Genomic DNA, 17937 nt, shown 5'->3' on the forward strand with positions numbered 1-17937 from the left:
CAGTGTGTGATATAGCAGCTCCTATCTCGGCACTTTGAGAGTTTCGGACAGTAGGTAGATACCCAAGTATTTCCAAGTTCTTTGAATGTTCCTTACCCATCAACAATAAATCTCACAGTCCAATAATATAGTTTATAGTTAATATAATTTTTAATTACCAAATTCTCTAATATAAAAAGCAATAATAACTTAAATCCAACACATTAGCTAATCGATGACACGTGGTTCCCGCGGATCACGTCTCCTGCCAGAGAGGAAGAACATCCGGTTGACTTCACTAATGGAGATGTCTCGTATGGCCGGAATGGAGTCGGGATCGGACTCTTTCACCACTTGATTTTTGGCATATGTGTCTGCAGAGGAGGGGAGAAAAGAATGAATTAAATCATTCATTCACCTAGAAGAGCACATTCACATACAGTAAAGCTTCAGGCGATGCCTTTATCTGTCGGCACCGTGAAGAATTGGAATTAAAATTACGATTTTGTTTTTTTCCTCTCCTTTGTAACTTTTTGACATCGTCGCACAAAGTCTTGTTTTTTGTTTGGGATGAGTTGTAGTTTTTATTGACCATTCATCTTACCATATATTGAAAAAAATCCAAATGGGGGTAAGAGGGGAACCGTCACCCCCCCAACAAAATTTTTTACATTTTGTTATTTTTGTTTGTATCACCACTTTCTGAGACCCGTAACGTTTTTATTTTTCCATTCCTAGAGCTCTGTGATGGCTTGTTTGTATTTCTTGTGATGAGCTGACGTCTTTATTGGTACCCTTTAGGGGTATAGTATCAATGTTTTGATTGCTTTTTATTGCATTTGTTAAGTGGGAGACACCGCAAGTAAAAAAAAAAAAAAGAGCAATTCTGGCGTTTCGAAATTTCAGAGATACGGCGTATGTTTATTTTAAGCTGGGAAAATGAGAATCATTTAAAAAAATGTTTTATATATATGTTTTAAATCTTTTTTTTTTACTTTTTTTTTTTAGTTATTTGAACTTGCAATCGGTTCAACACTTGTTCTATGACAGTAATGCAAAATATAGGCAAACTGATCATGTGATAGGAAGCCCTGCCTGTGCGAAGCTGCAGAATAAAAGTTAGTTTTTGCAAGAGAGGAACGTTAGAGTGCAACATAAAGCTCCTTATAAGAATACAGCAATCCGCATCCATGCCACTATATTAGCACTTTAGAATAGTCAGCGGATCATACAGCATAGACGACACGCACATTGCACCAGGTAGGCGACATCCTGGCTAATAAACTGGCAAACATGAGATACTAGACGGTTATATTGAATTACCCGTTACAGTGTGTATTGAATCCAGGGGCGCCGTGTTCATCAAGTTTATTCCAAACAAAAAGATATAGGCAATGCCCAGTGTGACCATGAGGTAGACAGGGATGGCCACAGCCCAATACCTGCAGAGCGAATACGACAATTAGATTAGTGATTAGACATCAAATACAAAATATTATTAAAAAAAAAATAAAAATCCCCCCATTGATGTACGATCCCTCATACCCATGGTAAGTACTCACTTCTGAGGCCAGTACGTCAGTCCTAAAGAGTGCAGCCATGACTCGGGAACGTACGCCCATGTCAGATATAGGACTGGAAAACAGGTGTAAGAAAGAGAAGTTAGGGGTTTTTTTTTAAAGTTTTTGAAAAGTTTTTGAAAAGATGGAAGGAGGAGATTTGATACATTTTTGAAGAAGTGGTGAATAATCTCTAGAGTCACATTTTTATGAACTACAATTGTGGGGGTCTCCAAAAAGTAGGAGACATTTAATTTCCTCACTCTACCACATGAAAAGGCTATCACCCCCCCAAAAAAAAACCCAAGATATTTCCTATACGGGGATAGGTGACAACTTACTGATTTGTTGTGGTTCTGACCATTGGGATTCCCAGTGATCCCGAGACTGGGGCGCTGGAACCCTAAGAGTGGGACTCAGCAGATTCGCATGTTCGACCTCCGGTCCATTTTTTGTCTATGGGACTAACAGAGAAAGTCGAGCACTATACTCGGAAGCCCAATAGACATGAATGGAGTGGAGGCTGATCCATCTAAGACAGGGCTGCAAGGCCCTGTTCTTTTGGTTCCAGAACCTCGATCTAAGGATCGCTGGGGGTCTAAACAGTCAGACCCCCAGCGATCATTCAGCAGGGGATTGGACACGATGACCCTGGAGGTCCCTTCCAACGCTAATATTCTATGATCAGCATGATATCCCCTATTCTAAAAATAGCGGATGTTTTTTTTGGGGGAATATCCCTTTAATTCAGAATTCCCTAAATGGGGGTGGCAGTAGGGGTTGAAAGTTGGTTTCTTATACTAGACAAGTTTCTACAGGTGCTGACTGACAACCTATGTGAGAGCAGGTTATACCAGTTGTCAGCCTGGATGAATATATAACTAAGATGAAATACAATTGTTAACCGCCCTACGATTTACACATATTCCACCACAGATGGATCTGTGACATAAGTGATGACCTGATTTTACAGATAATACTTCTAAAATAGATTAAAAGACTCTTTGTAAAAAGTCTAAGTAATAAACAATGTAACATTCAGTGAATACAGTTCCCTTGTGCCTCCATGGTAACAGACTACACACACATTCTTTGTAGTCTGGTCCAGCAGTCAGACTTCCTTTCGTCTATCTCACTCTACTGAATGGATCCGAGACAAACTAACTCGGGTGTGTCAGATGTGACAGGCAGTCGCCCTGCAGTTGGTTGCAGGAGATCTCTTCGTTTTGGCATTACAAACACCTTCTTAGATCTGTCTCACTCTAGGACCCAGCGGCTACCTTCCTCTTGCTAATTAACACCCTGGAATGGGTGTATAAATACCTTCACTCTAGAATAGGGAGGTGCCGGTGATATTCACATGACCCCTTGTGAAGGCTTGGAGCTGGAGCTGAGAGCCATCTCTCTGAAGTCGACTCAAGCTAAGCTACTTCCCCCGTGTCTGTCTCCCCTTGCTGTCTTTAGTTGTCAGTGGGGATTGACTAGCCTCCCCTTCCCTATCTAGGGCCAAGCGCTATGGAAATACAGGGATAGGTTCCTGTGCGGCGATTGGTGAGGAACCAATATAGGAATGGTAGGGGTAAACAGGGTGATTGCAGATCAGCCTAGGAGGTCTCCACTCCCCCTTTCCCTAGTGTCTGGGCTCCCTTCCCCTCATCCCTTCGTCTTTCCTACACTGTGCGTGACACAAACTGGATGGATTATCGCAGTCATTCACAGGATTCTAGATACTCACTAAATCCACACTGAGACGCCAAGTGGAGGACAAAACCATAGATGGCTCTTTCCGGCAGAGGAGATGGTGAATTTTCTACCATTCTGTGAACTTAAAAACCCTAAAAAAAAGTAAAATAAAATATACAGTATATATATATATGGCCGACCACCTGACTCCTCCCTGACGGGGAAAATAAGGATCAGGCAGTTGAATTTTTTGTTTTCAGGGGTGATAAAACAGAAATTTCCGGCAACTTTCTCTTCTCTCTCCGTAGAAAATACATGATCACTCGCTCATATGTTTGGAGGAGTCAGAAGAGGTAGCCATTTGAACATCTGGCCGACAGCTATCTCATGTACGTGGCCAGCTTTAGACAATCCAATGTCTTCTCACTGCAGCTCCTCCTCCCCTCTCACAGCATGCACATTCACAGAAGAAACTGCAGCTGCATCCCCTCAGCCTTTCCTACCCCTCTGCATTTTCAGTTGTATTTTTTGGATCGAATGAGGTTTCAAAATGTTTTCAAAGAGCATTCAGTCATGGAAAATGGAACTATAGTCTGCAAGTAGGGAAAGAAAACGTCACTTTTCATTAACAATTCTCTGTATATTAATTTGTGCCTATTCACACGTAATACAGATTATGGAAACATTAACACGTTAAAACCCCTCAAAAGGTAACTTGATCTATTCTTAATAAACTACCAAATCTATACAAAGAATTTTAACCCTTCCTATGCTATTTAAAAATGAATAAATTGATGGGTTTTATTATATATTTTTTTCTTACCAATCAGGATGAAAATTGATCAGGAATCTCAGTCAGCAACAGCGTAAACCAATCCTGTGAAAATCAGGCGCAGGTTCAGAAAATATCATTTATCAACACATCTACTATTATTTATGATTCTCCCTCACTCATTTTTTTATTTTTAGATTGGCCAGAAAATTTGTGCCTACATTTTTCTCTGCATATTCTCATAGTTCTCCTATTGGGGACTGCAAAGCTGATTTTAGAGACTTATCGACCAAACAGTGCTCTCTGGGAAAAGGATATTCAAAGAGGTAGCCATCCTATAAGTCAATGTCCAACCCTTTAACGAGCCTTACAAGAGGACTTAGAATACGCAGCCAAAACTAAAGTCGCCTCCAAAAGAAAAACACGTCCAACTGTCAATGGATGGGTGTCTTCAAAACTGGCCGATTGTTGGCCAACAGCGATCAGTCACCACTTCCTCATACACATGCGATAGCTGTCGGACGAATGATCGTTTAGCCGACAGCGAACCCTTTTGACTCCTTCATAGACCATAAGAGCTCAGCTTGCCCTAGTAATCTTTGTCAGAAAAATCTCTTTGAAATGTGTAAGCCATGTAGCAAGCATCTGGACTCCTAGGAACAAGTAGATGTCAATGGGAAGAGTGAAGGGACAGTTAAAGAGGTTGTCCACTACTTTATCATTGATGACCTATCCTAAGTATGTCATCAATGTCTGATAGGTTGGGGTCCAACACCCGGAACCAGCTGCTCCCGATGTGGGCGGAGGTGGCCACCGACCGGAACTGCTCAATTGCGGAGCTGCTCCATCTTCTGATAGTGGCTGGGGCCAGGAGATTTGAATAGGAGGCAGAAGATGGAGCAGCTCCGTAATTGAACAGTTACGGCACCGAGAACAGCTGATCCGCAGGGGTGTCGGGTGTTGGACCCTGACCGGTCAGACATTGATGATGTATCCTAAGGATTGGTCATCAATGATTAAGTAGTGGACAACCTTTTTAAACTGAACCGAGCAGCGCTTACAAGCTCCGAAGCAAAGAGCTTGCAAGCGTGTGCTCCTTACCTAGGAAACCAACCGCCGCTGATAAACCACAGAAGTAGCCGGATAACTAGATTAGTAATTAAAAATCCTTCCATTCTTGAGAACATGGAGGATTATTAAAAAAAAAAAGAGGCAAAGTGCAAAGATGCTTGTTTTTAACCATTTAACGAGATGAGACAGCCCCTTCAAGAAAGTGTCCACTGGGTGCAGCATTTTTTAATATGTTGGTCCTCCAGAAAATTAATCGAGAACCTTTGAATCATAGAGGATTGAGGGCATTAGAAGCGGAGATCGGACTATATCTTATTTTGGAAGAAAGATGGGTGAGAAAAGATTAAATCAAAATAATGAAAAACTGAAAAATGTTACATTTTTTGAAAAATTTAAAAATGGATTGTTCCGGTAATCTCCATAAAGGGTATTGTTCCGGTAATCTCCATAAAGGGTATTGTTCCGGTAATCTCCATAAAGGGTATTGTTCCGGTAATCTCCATAAAGGGTAAATGTTTTCTCGCCCATAGACAGAGGTCTTGTGTGTGATGACACAGAACAGTTGCACTTAGTGTCAGGAAGAGATTTTATTCAAGCAGAACGGAAAGTACAAGCGGCGCTGGAGAGATCCAGGTTGTCATTTTTTGAGTGTTTTTGAAAAATACTAAGCACTTCACAAAGGCCGAAGGGTGTACGCAGGATGAAGGTGAGGAGTAACAGACGAAAAAGTTCATCCCTGAGACAAAAGATCCGGCAGGTCACTGCTTGACTGAGAAGCGAGGCAATTATAGGGAAGCAATAGGGGCGTGAAGAGAGATCCGCCTCCTCGTACTACGCTCCGGGGTCATTAATCATCAGGTGCCAAAAATATGACCCAACATTGTCAGAAAAAAAAATCTCCAACACCAGAACTAAATTTCATCATTTTTCATCCGATTTTAGCCATATAAATTGAATCCAACACAATGACGAAAAATGATCTGAAAAAAGAAAAAAAAATGGACGTTGGAAGGAAGAGTTTTTTTTGTGTGTTTTTATTATTTATGCAGAAAAAGACAATTTCGTAACTATTCACCATAATTAATGTGTTTCCAACAAATTAGTGATAGGTGACCTAGATCTAAACCTTTTAGGCATTTACAGAATTTTTTTTCTGGATTAACGACTTTTTTAAATTTATTTTTTAGCTTCTTATTTGGATTTTACGGGAAGTATAACTAAAATATAAATCGAGCGAGACTTTAAAGGAGCATTTTGGTTTTTCGTTTGCCTTCCAGTCAAGTGTAGCTGAATAAACAGATTCTTAGATTACCTATGGAGCAGCGATGGCTGATAACAGGGAGGGGGGCAGATGCGAAGTCAACAAAAGTTCACTGCTGTTAATCAGCAACTTGAGCAAAAAAAAAAAGTCAATGTAAGGTCAGAAATGAGAGAACTCGGCCATAGATTGTGGAAGACAGACGAGAGCCGGTGATTAGTATTAATAGAATAATCATAAAATAATAATAATAAACAATATAATATACAATATTATATATATACACAGTACAGGCCAAAAGTTTGGACACACCTCATTTAAAGATTTTTCTGTATTTTCATGACTATGAAAATTGTACATTCACACTGAAGGCATCAAAACTATGAATTACCACATGTGGAATTATATACTTAACAAAAAAGTGTGAAACAACTGAAAATATGTCTTATATTTTAGGTTCTTCAAAGTAGCCACCTTTTGCTTTGATGACTGCTTTGCACACTCTTGGCATTCGCTTGATGAGCTTCAAGAGGTAGTCACCGGAAATGGTCTTCACTTCACAGGTGTGCCCTGTCAGGATTAATAAGTGGGATTTCTTGCCTTATAAATGGGGTTGGGACCATCAGTTGTGTTGTGCAGAAGTCAGGTGGATACACAGCTGATAGTCCTACAGAATAGACTGTTAGAATTTGTATTATGGCAAGAAAAAAGCAGCTAAGTAAAGAAAAACGAGTGGCCATCATTACTTTAAGAAATGAAGGTCAGTCAGTCTGAAAAATTGGGAAAACTTTGAATGTGTCCCCAAGTGCAGTTGCAAAAACCATCAAGCGCTACAAAGAAACTGGCTCACATGAGGACCGCCCCAGGAAAGGAAGACCAAGAGTCACCTCTGCTTCTGAGGATAAGTTTATCCGAGTCACCAGCCTCAGAAATCGCAGGTTAACAGCAGCTCAGATTAGAGACCAGGTCAATGCCACACAGAGTTCTAGCAGCAGACATATCTCTACAACAACTGTTAAGAGGAGACTTTGTGCAGCAGGCCTTCATGGTAAAATAGCTGCTAGGAAACAATTGCTAAGGACAGGCAACAAGCAGAAGAGACTTGTTTGGGCTAAAGAACACAAGGAATGGACATTAGACCAGTGGAAATCTGTGCTTTGGTCTGATGAGTCCAAATTTGAGATCTTTGGTTCCAACCACCGTGTCTTTGTGCGACGCAGAAAAGGTGAACGGATGGACTCTACATGCCTGGCTCCCACCGTGAAGCATGGAGGAGGAGGTGTGATGGTGTGGGGGTGCTTTGCTGGTGACACTGTTGGGGATTTATTCAAAATTGAAGGCATACTGAACCAGCATGGCTACCACAGCATCTTGCAGCGGCATGCTATTCCATCCGGTTTGCGTTTAGTTGGACCATCATTTATTTTTCAACAGGACAATGACCCCAAACACACCTCCAGGCTGTGTAAGGGCTATTTGACCAAGAGGGAGAGTGATGGGGTGCTACGCCAGATGACCTGGCCTCCACAGTCACCAGACCTGAACCCAATCGAGATGGTTTGGGGTGAGCTGGACCGCAGAGTGAGGGGGCAAAAGGGCCAACAAGTGCTAAGCATCTCTGGGAACTCCTTCAAGATTGTTGGAAGACCATCTCCGGTGACTACCTCTTGAAGCTCATCAAGAGAATGCCAAGAGTGTGCAAAGCAGTCATCAAAGCAAAAGGTGGCTACTTTGAAGAACCTAGAATATAAGACATATTTTCAGTTGTTTCACACTTTTTTGTTAAGTATATAATTCCACATGTGTTAATTCATAGTTTTGATGCCTTCAGTGTGAACGTACAATTTTCATAGTCATGAAAATACAGAAAAATCTTTAAATGAGAAGGTGTGTCCAAACTTTTGGTCTGTACTGTATATTATATAGATACAATTATATTTAATATAATAATAAACAATATAATATACAATATAATATGTATATATATAGATACAATTATATTTAATATAATAATAAACAATATAATATATATAATAATAATAATAATAATCATAATAATATTTATCTTAGATTTTAGACAGCTCCCATAGGGACATAAGGATATGAAGGCTCAGTATCCTCCCCGTATAAAGCAATGGCTCTATGGGGATGAGTTTAAGGGGTCGATACATCAAGGTGTTTACGCCAAAAAACTGGAGTAAAACACTTTGAATAGTTGAAATTTTTGTTTTTGCAACATGGGGTTTCACAAAACTTTAGTGATTTTTGCCTTTTTCTATTAATTTATACCAGTTGTATTGGGCTCAGTTTTTCACGGACAAGTTATACCTGTGTGTTTCACAGACAGCACTCAAACCAACAATCTATGGAGCCGTGATTTTTGGGGACTGAGCCGTCTGGGCAAAATTGCGGAGAAAGTCCGATCTAGATCCAAGTGTCGGATCAAAGTCGGCAATGCAAGTCAATGGGTCCGTGAAACAAAATGGGACGGCGCTCGGACACCAGATTTGTGCGGTCCGATTTTCCTAGACTGTTGGAAGGTGGAGAAACTTTTTTTTTTTTACACAGGAGAAAAACTGATGAAAGTCGGACCAAACTCTGATCAAAAACTTGGTCTCAGGCTTTACGCTCAGTTAGGCTCAAGAAGTTCAGGGTTGCACCTAAAAAATTAATAAATAATGTTGATTTTGATTTGTTGCTTTTCTTTTGTTCTGACTTTTCCCAAAAAAATGGCAAAATCTCTGTCCATTAACAAAATAACGACCAAACGTTATAGGCTGCTCTAACGTTAGGATTTTGTCTCCTTCACGCACCTACATCAAAGATCTTAGGGCCGATGTGGATGAAGACGTCGAGGGGCCTCTGAGCAAGAACAATTTTTGAATCCAAATCAAAAAGTCATAAATTATGGGATAAATATGGCGACTTTTGAATTAATTTTTTGAATTAATCCCAGTAGCCGTAAGAAAGAATCCATCAGCTAGAAGTAAACCGCAAATCGAGACCCGTCTGGCCGCATCGGTGCAAAGATCAAAAAGTTATTTGATGCGAAATGCTACTGGAGCATCGTCCTTGGCCGAACGTCACGCAGCCTGCACACGACATCTGCCCGCTCCGGTGACCAGTTCAGGTGTAGGTCACCGCGGCCCTATCTAAACTACAGGAGGTGGTGAGATACTGATGTCCCCACTCCATGAACAGAAACAAACACTTCATTTTCCCGTCGCCTCCAGTGCTGCTGTCAGCAGCTAAAAGTGACATTCGCTCCCCGGCCGATCACATTCCTACAGGTGAACATGGCAGAGGTTGAACGGAGTTCAACTCCCATAGCCGAGGTGCTACGTCAGAGCACGTATGGAGGTGACCGTGCACCGTGTGGCGGAGGAGACCGTGCACGGAGCAGCGGAGGTGAACGTGCACGGTGTGGTGGAGGTGACTGTGCACGGTGCGTTGGAGGTGACTGTGCATGGTGCGGCGGAGGTGACTGTGCATGGTGCGGCGGAGGTGACCGTGCACGGTGTGGCGGAGGTGACCGTGCACGGTGTGGCGGAGGTGACCGTGCACGGTGTGGCGGAGGTGACCATGCATGGTGTGGTGGAGGTGAGCGTGCACGGTGTGGCGGAGGTGACTGTGCACGGTGTGGCGGAGGAGAATGTGCACGGTGCGGTGGAGGGGACTGTGCATGGTGTGGTGGAGGTGACTACACGGTGTGGCGGAGGTAACCGTGCACGGTGCAGTGGAGGTGAGCATGCACGGTGCGTTGGAGGTGACTGTGCATGGTGTGGTGTAGGTGACTGTGCACAGTGCGGTGAAGGTAACTGTGCACAGTGTGGCGGAGGAGAATGTGCACAGTGCGGTGGAGGTGACTACACGGTGTGGCAGAGGTGACCGTGCACGGTGCAGTGGAGGTGAGCATGCACGGTGCGTTGGAGGTGACTGTGCATGGTGTGGTGTAGGTGACAGTGAACAGTGCGTTGGAGGTGACAGTGCACAGTGTGGCGGAGGAGAATGTGCACGGTGCGGTGGAGGGGACTGTGCATGGTGTGGTGGAGGTGACTACACGGTGTAGCGGAGGTAACCGTGCACGGTGCAGTGGAGGTGAGCATGCACGGTGCGTTGGAGGTGACTGTGCATGGTGTGGTGTAGGTGACTGTGCACAGTGCGGTGAAGGTAACTGTGCACAGTGTGGCGGAGGAGAATGTGCACGGTGCAGTGGAGGTGACTGTGCACGGTGTGGCGAAGGTGATCACTATGATCGGCACAATGATCATTAAAGAGAAATGAGTTTAGATATTTTGATGCATTATGAATTGAAGGCTGAAATCTGCCTGGAAATAATAAGCCGTGTGAGCGTCACATGTCAGATATCTCATTCACTTTGCCGATACTGTAAAAATGTCAAAAATGGGGCATGTGAACCAGTTGTCTTGCCACCAAAAGAATTTCCTGGAAATCTGCCACGTGTGAATTCACTCTTAGCTGTCCGCTCTCTCATACATGGCAGGTTATCATTGGGACCCCCCATCCCACCGTGTATTCTGATGTAGGGTCTAGAAAAGCTGCACTTTGGGAGGCCCTTTTGGTGCCGGGCAAATATCTGGGAGATTTCCGCTTTTTTTTGGGAAGCCTTCTGGAAAGTTTTGGTAGAATTTGGAAATGTTGGTCTTTGTGTAATAGAGGGTCTACAAAAAGGGGGATTCCAGTCTCCAAAAATTGTGACCTTTCCACCGTTAAGATTGGTTTGGGTCCGGAAAACCACAACCAGGAGATGATTTTCGCGGCCCGTACCCGGTGCACCTTGTGGCTCCATCTATATACCCTTGTGTGAACTTAGCTTTAGTGTGAAATGTTCTAAAGTGTTTGTATTTTGAGTTTCTGTTGCATCTTCAGGCCTGGGGGGGGCAGTAGTTTGTTCTGATGGTCGCAAGGACCTGATCTGCTGTCTTCAACGGCTGTGAGAACCAGGAGGGGTCTTTTCTCAAGCTCAGGGGTCAATCGATGAGTCCTGATGGGGACAAAAGCTGGGGACTGGTAATATTTCATAGTGACACTCGCTGAGGGGAATGGATGATCATCTTGCCATTGCCCCTCATTCATCTCACACTTCACGTGATAACATCACTCAGGGCCAGGGACACTGGAGACTCCTAATGGCCTCAATAATCACTGCCGGATTCTCACTTTTACTTTACAAGTGCTGCTCAGGATTTTACTAGTTGAAATGTCCTTTACATGAGTCAGAGAGTAGCACCAGCTCTAGTAGTGCTGGCAGAATACCAGAACCCATAAGTGGCCCATAATAGACCAAGTTGTACCAAAATGGCAGCGACGTTGCCCTGACCTGTCCTCCCATCTGTAATGGCAGCTCATTGGCACAACGCAATCAACGACCCGTGAGGGGAACGATAAGCGACCAAATAGATGCGGCACCAAAATGGTGAGACCTAAAGGGGTATTCCCATCTCCAAGATCCTAGCCCAATATGTAGAATGTGTAATAATAATAATAATATCAGCAAATACCTCCAATTAGAAATGTAGTATAGTTCTTCTGATTCGCTATGTCGCTTACCCCATGTACAGGCATTGCAGTAGTTTAGGTATCCATGGTTACGACCACTCAAATAGTGACAGTTAGTTAGTTAGACAGCTCTTAGTGGTTGTAACCATTGACACCTAAACTACTGCAATGCCCTGCATATGTGGTAAGCAACACAGAGAATCAGAAGAACTATACTACATTTCTAATTGGAAGTATTTGCTAATATTATTATTACTACACCTACTACATATTGGGATAGGATGTCTGAGATGGGAATACCCCTTTAAATGCTGCTGTCTGTGATTGCGGCCGGTCTCTGCAGCGTGGTCCGTACTCAGACCATGATGTGTGAATGTAGACTTAGGGAGCTAACACACAGCAACTATAGAAAAAAAAACCCCACATCAGTTTAACCCCTTAGATGCTGCTATCAATCTCGACCGCAGCATATAAACGGTTAGAGAAGAGTTACGTCCTGTTTTTGTCACCGAATAATGGAACGTCATTGCGTTCTGTTCCAGCAGAGACTTCCAGAACGACCAGTGCTGGAACTACCAGAGTTATTATGGGTGAAAATAGCTTTTTTTTATTATTTTCTATCATTCACTGCCTTTTTTTGAGTCGGATGACCCCTTTAAGCAGTTTCTGCTGTGTTGCTCCACACGTTACAGCTGATTGTCGGAGGGTTACAAAACACCAGTTACTGCCTTTCCGCTCTCGCTAACACTATGTCCTCCCTCTATCTAAAACTGAACCCGTCAAAAACTGAACTACTCGTCTTTCCTCCCTCCACTAACCTACCTGTGCCCGATATTGCCATTTCCGTTTGTGGCTCCACCATTATTCCCCAGCATCAAGCCCGCTGTCTTTGGGTCATACTTGATTCAGATCTTTCCTTCTCTCCCCACATCCGATCACTCGCTCGCTCCTGTCATCTACACCTCAAAAACATTTCCAGAATTTGACCTTTTCTCACCTCAGACTCTGCAAAAACTCTTACTGTCGCTCTGATTCATTCTCGTCTGGATTACTGCAACTCTCTACTAATCGGTCTCCCTCTTACTAAACTCTCCCCTCTCCAATCCGTCCTGAATGCAGCAGTCAGGATCATATTCCTCTCCAGCCGCTACACCGATGCCTCTTCCCTGTGCCAGTCATTTCACTGGTTACCCATCCAATATAGAGTTCAATATAAACTCATCACCCTCACCCTCAAAGCGCTCCAGGCTTCAACAATGCCCTACATCTCCTCCCTTGTCTCAGTCTACCACCCTACACGTGCCCTCCGTTCTGCTAAGGACCTAAGATTAACATCCTCAATAATCCGAACTTCCCACTCCCGTCTCCAAAACGTCTCACGTGCTGCGCCAATTCTTTGGAACGCACTACCCAGGACATTTGCTTAACCTCCAATACCCACAGTTTTAAAGCGTGCCCTAAAAACGCATTTCATCAGACTGGCCTATCGCCTCACCTCGCTTACCTAACTACTCCCCCTCCCCCCCATACAAAATTTCCTTCCAAATCAGGACCCTCGTATGATCTGTTCACACACCTCCATGTACTTAATAGACTTCTGTGTCTGTACTTGTTCACATACTGGTTGGTGACTGGTTTATTCAGCATTATGTGATTACCCTTTATTACATTGATGGTTGACCGTACAATGCAAGCAATTGTTACTATCCACCTATTTCCTCATAGGTTGTAAGCTTCCGAGCAGCAGGGCCCTCACTCCTCCTAGTATCTGTTGACTTATGTGATCATCGTTATTCTGTAATGTCTTTTATTGTCTGCACAAGTCCCCTCTAAAATGTAATGTGCTGTGGAATATGTTGGCGCTATAGACATAAAAAATTATTATTATTATTATCGGGTAATGCTTCAGCGTTGGCTTTCTGCTCCTTTAGGACAGACGGACAGCACAAGTACAAGCTGCCGTGGTGTCTGTCCCCCATGCTTTACACTGCTGTTCTACTTGTTTATAGGCACGAGCTACGAGAGTTACAGCAATTAAACCATTAGTGGGGTTAAATGTAAGCACATGTACATAAGACATCAGTACCTGGGACGACTCCTAAAGGCCATCGTTATACAATGCGGCCCCTCGACCACCCCCCCATGTAGGGATCCTACAGACGACCACTGACAGTGCCCCCCCTGATCTGTTTCACTTGCTATAAGGAGGACATAATAAAAAGAATGAGGAAAGGGAAGGAACAAGAGGAATCACCTGGAGCAAGAAGAGCACTGCAGTGATGGGGTCTTCCAAAATCTAATTTTTAGGAAAAGGTGCCTGTATTCATACAAGGCGACCCCCTATCCATCTGACTGTGTACGAGAGGAAGGTAGAGGCTAAATGTTTGACATTACAGGGGGCGCTGAGCTCATACTCACCGGCTGCTGCAGCACTTCCTGCCTCCAGTGGTTATTCACCGTCATACCAGGAGGTGGCGCTAGCATGGAACGCAAACAATGCAGTTCACCATTACATGCTATTCGCTATGATGGCAGCAGATGGCGCCAACATAATAGAAAACAATGCAGTTTTCTATTCACCATTTTACCAGCAGGTGGCGCCAGTAATAAAAAGAAGGAGATTCAAATGTGAGTAAGTGGGTGGGAGATGTCGCGTCATCACATCGCGTCCGAGCGAGAACCACGGAGCTGCTGCTACTTGCTGACTCGTGTGAGAGGGGCGAGAGGGGGCTGCAGCCTCTGCTTGTGGTGCCCGAGGTGAGCGACCACCGCCTGCGGGGGCACGGCTGGCATGGAAGGGGTGGCAGGGAGCCGAGTGCTGGAGGGTGCGGGAGAGAGCAAGGGGAAAGTGCTGGAGAGAGGAGGGTAGAGAGAGTAGGGGGAAAGTGCTGGAGAGAGAAGGGGGCAGGGCTAGAGAGAGTAGGGGGAAAGTGTTGGAGAGAGTAGGGGGAAAGTGCTGGAGACGGGAGAGAGCAAGGGGAAAGTGCTGGAGAGAGAAGGGGGAAAGTGCTGGAGAGAGAAGAGGGCAGTGCTGGAGAGAGAAGGGGGCAGTGCTGGGGAGAGGAGGGGGAAAGTGCTGGGGAGAGGAGGGGGAAAGTGCTGGGGAGAGAAGGGGGCAGTGCTGGGGAGAGGAGGGGGAAAGTGCTGGGGAGAGGAGGGGGAAAGTGCTGGGGAGAGGAGGGGGAAAGTGCTGGGGAGAGAAGGGGGCAGGGCTAGAGAGAGTAGGGGGAAAGTGCTAGAGAGAAGGGGGCAGGGCTAGAGAGAGCAGGGGGAAAGTGCTGGGGAGAGGAGGGGGAAAGTGCTGGAGAGAGAAGGGGGCAGGGCTAGAGAGAGTAGGGGGAAAGTGCTGGAGAGAGAAGGGGGCAGGGCTAGAGAGAGAAGGGGCAGTGCTAGGGAGAGAAGGGGGCAGTGCTAGAGAGAGAAGGGGGCAGTGCTAGAGAGAGTAGGGGGAAAGTGCTGGAGAGAGAAGGGGGCAGTGCTAGAGAGAGTAGGGGGAAAGTGCTGGAGAGAGAAGGGGGCAGTGCTAGAGAGAGTAGGGGGAAAGTGCTGGAGAGAGAAGGGGGCAGTGCTAGAGAGAGTAGGGGGAAAGTGTTGGAGAGAGTAGGGGGAAAGTGCTGGAGACGGGAGAGAGCAAGGGGAAAGTGCTGGAGAGAGAAGAGGGCAGTGCTAGAGAGAGTAGGGGGAAAGTGTTGGAGAGAGAAGGGGGCAGGGCTAGAGAGAGCAGGGGGAAAGTGCTGGGGAGAGGAGGGGGAAAGTGCTGGGGAGAGGAGGGGGAAAGTGCTGGGGAGAGGAGGGGGAAAGTGCTGGGGAGAGGAGGGGGAAAGTGCTGGGGAGAGGAGGGGGAAAGTGCTGGGGAGAGGAGGGGGAAAGTGCTGGGGAGAGGAGGGGGAAAGTGCTGGGGAGAGGAGGGGGAAAGTGCTGGGGAGAGGAGGGGGAAAGTGCTGGGGAGAGAAGGGGGCAGGGCTAGAGAGAGTAGGGGGAAAGTGCTGGAGAGAGAAGGGGGCAGGGCTAGAGAGAGTAGGGGGAAAGTGCTGGAGAGAGAAGGGGGCAGTGCTAGGGAGAGAAGGGGGCAGTGCTAGGGAGAGAAGGGGGCAGTGCTAGAGAGAGAAGGGGGCAGTGCTGGAGAGAGTAGGGGGAAAGTGCTGGAGAGAGAAGGGGGCAGGGCTAGAGAGAACAGGGGGAAAGTGCTGGAGAGAGAAGGGGGCAGGGCTAGAGAGAAGGGGGCTGTGCTAGAGAGAACAGGGGGAAAGTGCTGGAGAGAGAAGGGGGCTGTGCTAGAGAGAACAGGGGGAAAGTGCTGGCGAGAGAACAGGGGGAAAGTGCTGGCGAGAAAACAGGCCTAGAGGGGGCAGGGCTGGAGAGAGCGGGAGGCAGGGCTAGAGAGAGCAGGAGGAAAGTGCGGGAGTAAAGTGCTGGAGCGAATAGGAAGAAAGTGAAGGAGAGGACCTGTGGGGATATCATATTTGTTTGGGGGGCGAGCTGTAATACTTTGAGGGGCTGTAGGGACATCATTCTGTATTATGGCCCACTCCTCACACAAATATGATATCCCCATAGTGCCTCACACAGTATTATGCACCCCCCTAAAAACAAGTATTATGGCCTCCCACACAAGTATGATGTCTCCCCAGCCCCTCACATGGTACTACATCCTGTCACACAAGTATGATGATGTCCCCCCACGCAGTATTATGGCCCCTACACAAGCACTGTCTGAAAATGAAAATAAAGCAAGTCCCTTCCCTCCGCTGCTCCGCTCTGTACTGAATCTCCGCACAGCAGTCGTGATCTTGTGATGTCACCGCTCCCGCTGAGCAGAGATTCAGTCGCACAGGCTATATGGCGGTGCAGGGAGCCTGACATTTCCTCCCCCATCATTGTATTCCCCAGTATCTGCGTCCTGAGGATACAGACACTTGTGAAAGTGGGGGGAGGGCAGCCGGGTGCTGCATACGCCCCTGTATCCAGCACCATCCCGGTCTGCGGGTCGCACTTTGCCAAGGTCGGCTGTGACGTCATCCCTCCGAGCTCCTAGACACATTAGACGGTTTGTTAAAGGGGTTGTCCTCCTTTGGGGACTTGTTTTTTTCCCCCTTAAATGTTTGTATTTTTTGGCTAAATATCCTTTGTGGCGTTGGGTTTGATCACACATTTTGCACCGTCTGGCTGTTAATCTGCAATAAAAAAAGTTGACTTGCACGTTTTTCTCTTCCCCATGGAAGTTAATTGGAAAATGATTCCACATCTCAGAGACAGAATTGTCAGCTGTAGATTATAAAATCTGCACCAAACGCAAAATTCATTGCCGAAGATGAATGTATGCACGCGAGTATTGTTTTTCTTGTAGTGGAGTCCTAGATAAGCCAAGACTAAATCCGTGTCCTGTACAAGTATACGCCGCTCATACCTACATGTACAGTATAGATCTCTGCAGGCGTCTGCCGCTCGCCCTATGATAAAGCTTTCTATACTTTCTATACTTATGTGTATCTGTTTTTGTTTTTTAGCCATGGATACTGTCGTTAGTGAATTCGGCATGCGCACCACTCGACTTATACCGAGCAAATGTGAATGGGTGAGTAGCCGATTTAAGTCGAAATGTAGGATTTGGGAAACTTGTGTGAACCTCTGTCCTCGATGTAGTCAAAGTCCTGGTTATGATTGCTTATAGTAAGCTTGGGCTTGACGCTAAAACCTGAGAAATATCAGAAGGCAAAGCTGGAGTGTAAAGCATGGTGGAGGGATAGCAGAAGACTGTGCAAAAATATATACCTGTCTAACGATCCCTTGCTTGTCGCTCCTCCATGGCTCTGCCTGGGTCCCTCGTGGTTTTCCTAGTTGATTACGGCATCACTGAAGCCAATGAGTGGTCACAGCAGCAGTCAACATGCAACTGATTGTCTGCAGCAGTCACAGGTTGAAACCTGGACAACGCTATAGAGGAGCGTCAGGTTGGTATATAGCTACCTTTTACCATGCTGGGCCCAGTTCAGTTGTTAAAAACAAAAGCGGGTAGGAAACTCTTTAAGCAAATATGTGAGGAGTAGAGTTGGGCAGATAGATTCGCAGCCCCTCACACAATATTATGGGCCCTT

At 45.5% G+C, this 17937-nt stretch overlaps 2 protein-coding genes across 7 annotated transcripts in view; one reads left to right on the plus strand and one right to left on the minus strand.

Moving 5' to 3' along the window:
* Positions 1-128: 128 nt before the first annotated feature.
* PIGP (phosphatidylinositol glycan anchor biosynthesis class P) lies at positions 129-14432 on the minus strand. 4 transcript variants are annotated; one of them, XM_073668406.1, is made up of 6 exons: positions 14261-14432; positions 5095-6044; positions 3274-3373; positions 1542-1614; positions 1303-1421; positions 129-353 (listed from the first exon to the last, which is right to left on the minus strand). In XM_073668406.1, exons 3-6 carry the CDS (start codon positions 3353-3355, stop codon positions 208-210), a joined length of 420 nt encoding a protein of 139 aa, XP_073524507.1. In that variant the 5' UTR covers positions 3356-3373; positions 5095-6044; positions 14261-14432; the 3' UTR covers positions 129-207. The 4 variants fall into 4 exon arrangements, with proteins under 4 accessions (XP_073524507.1, XP_073524503.1, XP_073524506.1 ...); XM_073668402.1 differs by lacking the exon at positions 5095-6044 and adding an exon at positions 4045-4098 and having other exon boundaries at positions 14261-14393; XM_073668405.1 differs by lacking the exons at positions 5095-6044; positions 14261-14432 and adding exons at positions 4045-4098; positions 14097-14220.
* A 23-nt stretch (positions 14433-14455) lies between these two features.
* The window catches only part of TTC3 (tetratricopeptide repeat domain 3), a 167987-nt gene continuing 164505 nt past the window's right edge, over positions 14456-17937 (plus strand). For all 3 annotated transcript variants that reach the window (XM_073668397.1, XM_073668395.1, XM_073668396.1), the window contains exons 1-2: positions 14456-14599; positions 17350-17417. In XM_073668397.1, the coding sequence (XP_073524498.1) occupies positions 17352-17417 (66 nt within the window). In that variant the 5' untranslated portion in view covers positions 14456-14599; positions 17350-17351. The remainder of the gene's footprint in view (positions 14600-17349; positions 17418-17937) is intronic.

Source organism: Phyllobates terribilis, unplaced genomic scaffold, assembly GCF_046119375.1.
Source record: "Phyllobates terribilis strain yellow unplaced genomic scaffold, ASM4611937v1 Scaffold_2__4_contigs__length_985480577, whole genome shotgun sequence".
Lineage (NCBI taxonomy): Eukaryota > Metazoa > Chordata > Amphibia > Anura > Dendrobatidae > Phyllobates > Phyllobates terribilis.

What these genes read in the sequence shown, in the direction of transcription:
- PIGP (XM_073668406.1), bottom strand. Translation starts at nt 3,355, where the DNA reads ATGGTAGAAAATTCACCATCTCCTCTGCCGGAAAGAGCCATCTATGGT. An exon ending in GGCGTCTCAGTGTGGATTTA is followed by an intron (nt 1,615 to 3,273) that starts GTGAGTATCTAG and finishes CCTGTTTTCCAG; the next exon opens with TCCTATATCTGACATGGGCG. An exon ending in TTCAATACACACTGTAACGG is followed by an intron (nt 354 to 1,302) that starts GTAATTCAATAT and finishes CCTCCTCTGCAG; the next exon opens with ACACATATGCCAAAAATCAA.